The 3353-nt window shown below is 39.8% G+C and overlaps 1 protein-coding gene across 1 annotated transcript in view; it reads left to right on the forward strand.

Annotated features, from left to right (window-relative positions):
* The window catches only part of LOC107094037 (malate dehydrogenase, cytoplasmic-like), a 9327-nt gene that overhangs the window by 3537 nt on the left and 2437 nt on the right, over positions 1-3353 (forward strand). The window contains exons 4-6 of the mRNA XM_015389436.1: positions 830-952; positions 1043-1219; positions 1606-1719. Of these exons, the coding sequence (XP_015244922.1) occupies positions 830-952; positions 1043-1219; positions 1606-1719 (414 nt within the window). The remainder of the gene's footprint in view (positions 1-829; positions 953-1042; positions 1220-1605; positions 1720-3353) is intronic.

A 3353-nucleotide genomic window follows, 5' to 3' on the forward strand; every position in this document is an offset into this window, starting at 1 on the left:
TTTTCATTTACCCATTTTTCATTAATCTCTTTATCTATTAACCCATTTTTCATTAATCTATCTTTTAATTTAACCACTGTTCAATTTCCTTTTTCCATTAACCCGATTTCCTATTTCCCGGTTTCATTAATCAATTTCTCATATATCCCTTTTTTATTTACCAATTTTTCTTTTATCTATTTTTCATTTACCATTTGTTTGAAAAATTTTTAATTTTCCCATATTCCAATTTCCCTTATTCATTATTTCCTTATTTTTTAATTTATCTAATTCTATTTTCCCCTCTTCGCTTCTGCTTTAATATGATAATGAGGGGCGGTGTCTTCAGGCTACAATGGCAGCCTATTGGTTGGTTAGATGCAACTGCAGCGCTCAGTTCCTGTGGACTTTCCCTGAACACCCATTTATTTATTTATTTAATTTTGGCTGAAATGGCTCTCAATACCCATTATATGGTCCAATCAAAAAACAATGTTACTTCAATTAAAAAAGTTGCTTTAAACAAAAAAGACTGCACTTCTGTCTACGGTAATAGAACATTTTCAATCAAAGAAAAGCAGCGTTCAAATGTATTTTTTTGAGTCTCAAATATATTGAAATCCTTTTTTTTCTTTAATTGAATCTTTTTTTTCATTGAAATGAAGACTTCTTTTAATTGAAAATAAATTTTTTGATTGAAGCAACTTTCTTTTTGATTTTGAATAATAAAGAAACAAATCTACTTTTATAGATTCTTCGCTGCTCAAATCAACTCTATTTCTGTTCTGCATTATTTGGTAAGGGAGGGGGAATACAGCATTTTTTTTTCATTTAACTGGTCAATTTTCAGGTGCTGGTTGTTGGAAACCCGGCTAACACAAACTGTCTGATCGCGGCCAAGTCTGCTCCCTCCATCCCCAAAGAAAACTTCTCCTGCCTCACACGTCTGGACCACAACCGGGCCCGCTCCCAGGTTCCTAACCACCCTTCTGGTTTATTTTTGCTTCTCCATTCTAACCTTGAGTGCGATTGGAATATGAACTCTACCCCTCCCATCCTGCAGGTGGCACTCCGCTGCGGTGTCCCTGCCACTCAGGTGAAGAACGTTATTATCTGGGGAAACCACTCGTCGACCCAGTACCCAGATGTTCACCACTGCAAGGTCAGCATGCCTGCCAGCGAGCTCGCCTGCTTTGACGCAGTCAAGGATGACGCTTGGCTTAAGGGAGACTTTATATCTGTGAGTAGATGACTCTGATGTGACTATGTTAAACAGAGCAGCCTTCATTATTCCTGTTCTCCTTATAAAAGCTTGTAAACCAAGATTTCATCAAAGTAGAATTATTTCACCATAAGAATCTAAAAACACTTAAATAAAATATGGCTTCTTTTTCACTATTACTTTAATTCATCCATATTTAAAACATTTTTAAAAGAGAATTTGCAATCTAATTATTTAGTGGGTATCAAATTAGGCGGCTTTGATTACAATTAAAGATCAATTATTAGACTCCAGTTTTTATTCAATGTATCTATTTTTTTTATAAGCATCATTTCAGGTTCCAAATATTTTTGTTTTTTAACCTTTTTTTTTTTAAATTTAAAAATATATTTGTTTTCTTGCAGACAGTTCAGCAGAGAGGTGCCGCCGTCATCAAGGCCAGGAAGTTGTCCAGCGCCATGTCTGCAGCCAAAGCCATCTGCGACCACATGAGGGACATTTGGTTCGGCACCCAGGAGGTAGACGTCATGTTTGTTAACTCCCTAGTTAAGAAAGAAGAGCGTGTTGTAGTTAACTGATCTAATGTTAAGGGCTGGTTATACTCCCGCAGTAGTTTGTTGCAGTGAGCTTGTAGCAAGTATAAAATAGATATTTTTGAGGCGTCGTCTGCGCTATGGTTTTCTATGCCACAACGCCAGAGGGACAATCGGGAACTAGCTAGGATTGTGGATGTCCGTGTGTCGATTTTACGAGCTTGTTCGCCGTCTACAACCCCCTCATCCAACGCTGGTCGACACACAGTTCATCAATGTGTTGGGCTAAAAGACTGGCTGTGGCGCTGCATGTTTTGGCTTCGGGTGCAAACCAACAGACTGTCGCACAGAGATACAAACTAGCATCCTGCAAGGTGTCTGGGATAGTGTCCGAGGTGTGCCAGGCGTTGTGGACGGCACTACAGAGTTTCTGCCATTAGGTACCAAACAGGAAATGCGCATAGTGTAGAGCGGATCTAGAATTGACCTCCTTTCTCTCCTCCCTGCAGCACTGTCCACGGTCACCTACAATTTTGGGGAGGGGCATCAGACTCTGCAGAAAGGGGGGATGCTGCATATTTGCGTTAACTGTGGCACACGCAGATGACCTGGTTTCTAAGCATAAAGAGATCAATGGTTTCCTTTATGGAATTTAAAAAAATAACATATCAAAGCTACATCAAATACATCTATTATTTAACTACAGATCTGTTAAACATAATGTTTTACTTATTAAAGTATTTTTGTGTTACTTGAACTGCAATCCATCATCTATATTCACTGAACCCCTGACAGTTATTCTGAGAGATAAAAATACTGCACATCTTTCTATTATTACTGTTACTTTACATTGACTTCTATTATTTCACGTCCATTTCTCTGGTCTAAATCTGACCCTAAACCCACCCCCTACCAGGATGTGTATACCTTCTTGCTCCTATTACCGTGTTTGCCCTATAGACCCCCTACAAGGGCTCTTCAGACGTCTCTCTCTTGAGTGATTCCCTCAAACTGTCCCCAGGTTCTCTTGATATCGTCCTCCAGCTTTTTCCGAGTCTACCTCTTTTCTTTTCCCTTGTCCTAACCGTCTCCAGCCTCTTTCGATGGTCTCTTAGCTGGTTTCAGGCCGGTGAGTCACCAGAACTCTTGGTTGTTAATGATCTAGAGAAGTGTCCGTAAATGTCTGGACCTTCATGGTGGCGGTTATGGCGATCCATTAAAAAGCACTGACTTCAAGTTGGTATTGAGGTCATTATCTTTGTTTTGATTGACATGTTTCATGAGCTCTGAATGTTCTTGAGTTGGAGAAAGGCTGGCCTGGCCAGTCCGAGCATTGGCCGTGCAGGAATACGATTTAAAAAACCCCAAAGTTAAATGTTTCTCATCTTCAACATCGTCATATGACATTGTTTTCGCTGTTAATCTCACACACAGCCACTGGAAACAGGAATGTAGTTCAATCTGACCACACAAAGATCAGGATATATTCCCTTTCTGTGCACTGGTTCTCATGGGAGATGCTGTCTCTGTTCGAAAACCTAGGACGTGTCCTCCAAGGATGCGGTCTACCTAGACTGGATCCTTCGAAGTCCTTGAAAATAAGGAGACCGGAAGAGTTT

This window comes from Cyprinodon variegatus, unplaced genomic scaffold, assembly GCF_000732505.1.
Source record: "Cyprinodon variegatus isolate N-32 unplaced genomic scaffold, C_variegatus-1.0 Scaffold458, whole genome shotgun sequence".
Lineage (NCBI taxonomy): Eukaryota > Metazoa > Chordata > Actinopteri > Cyprinodontiformes > Cyprinodontidae > Cyprinodon > Cyprinodon variegatus.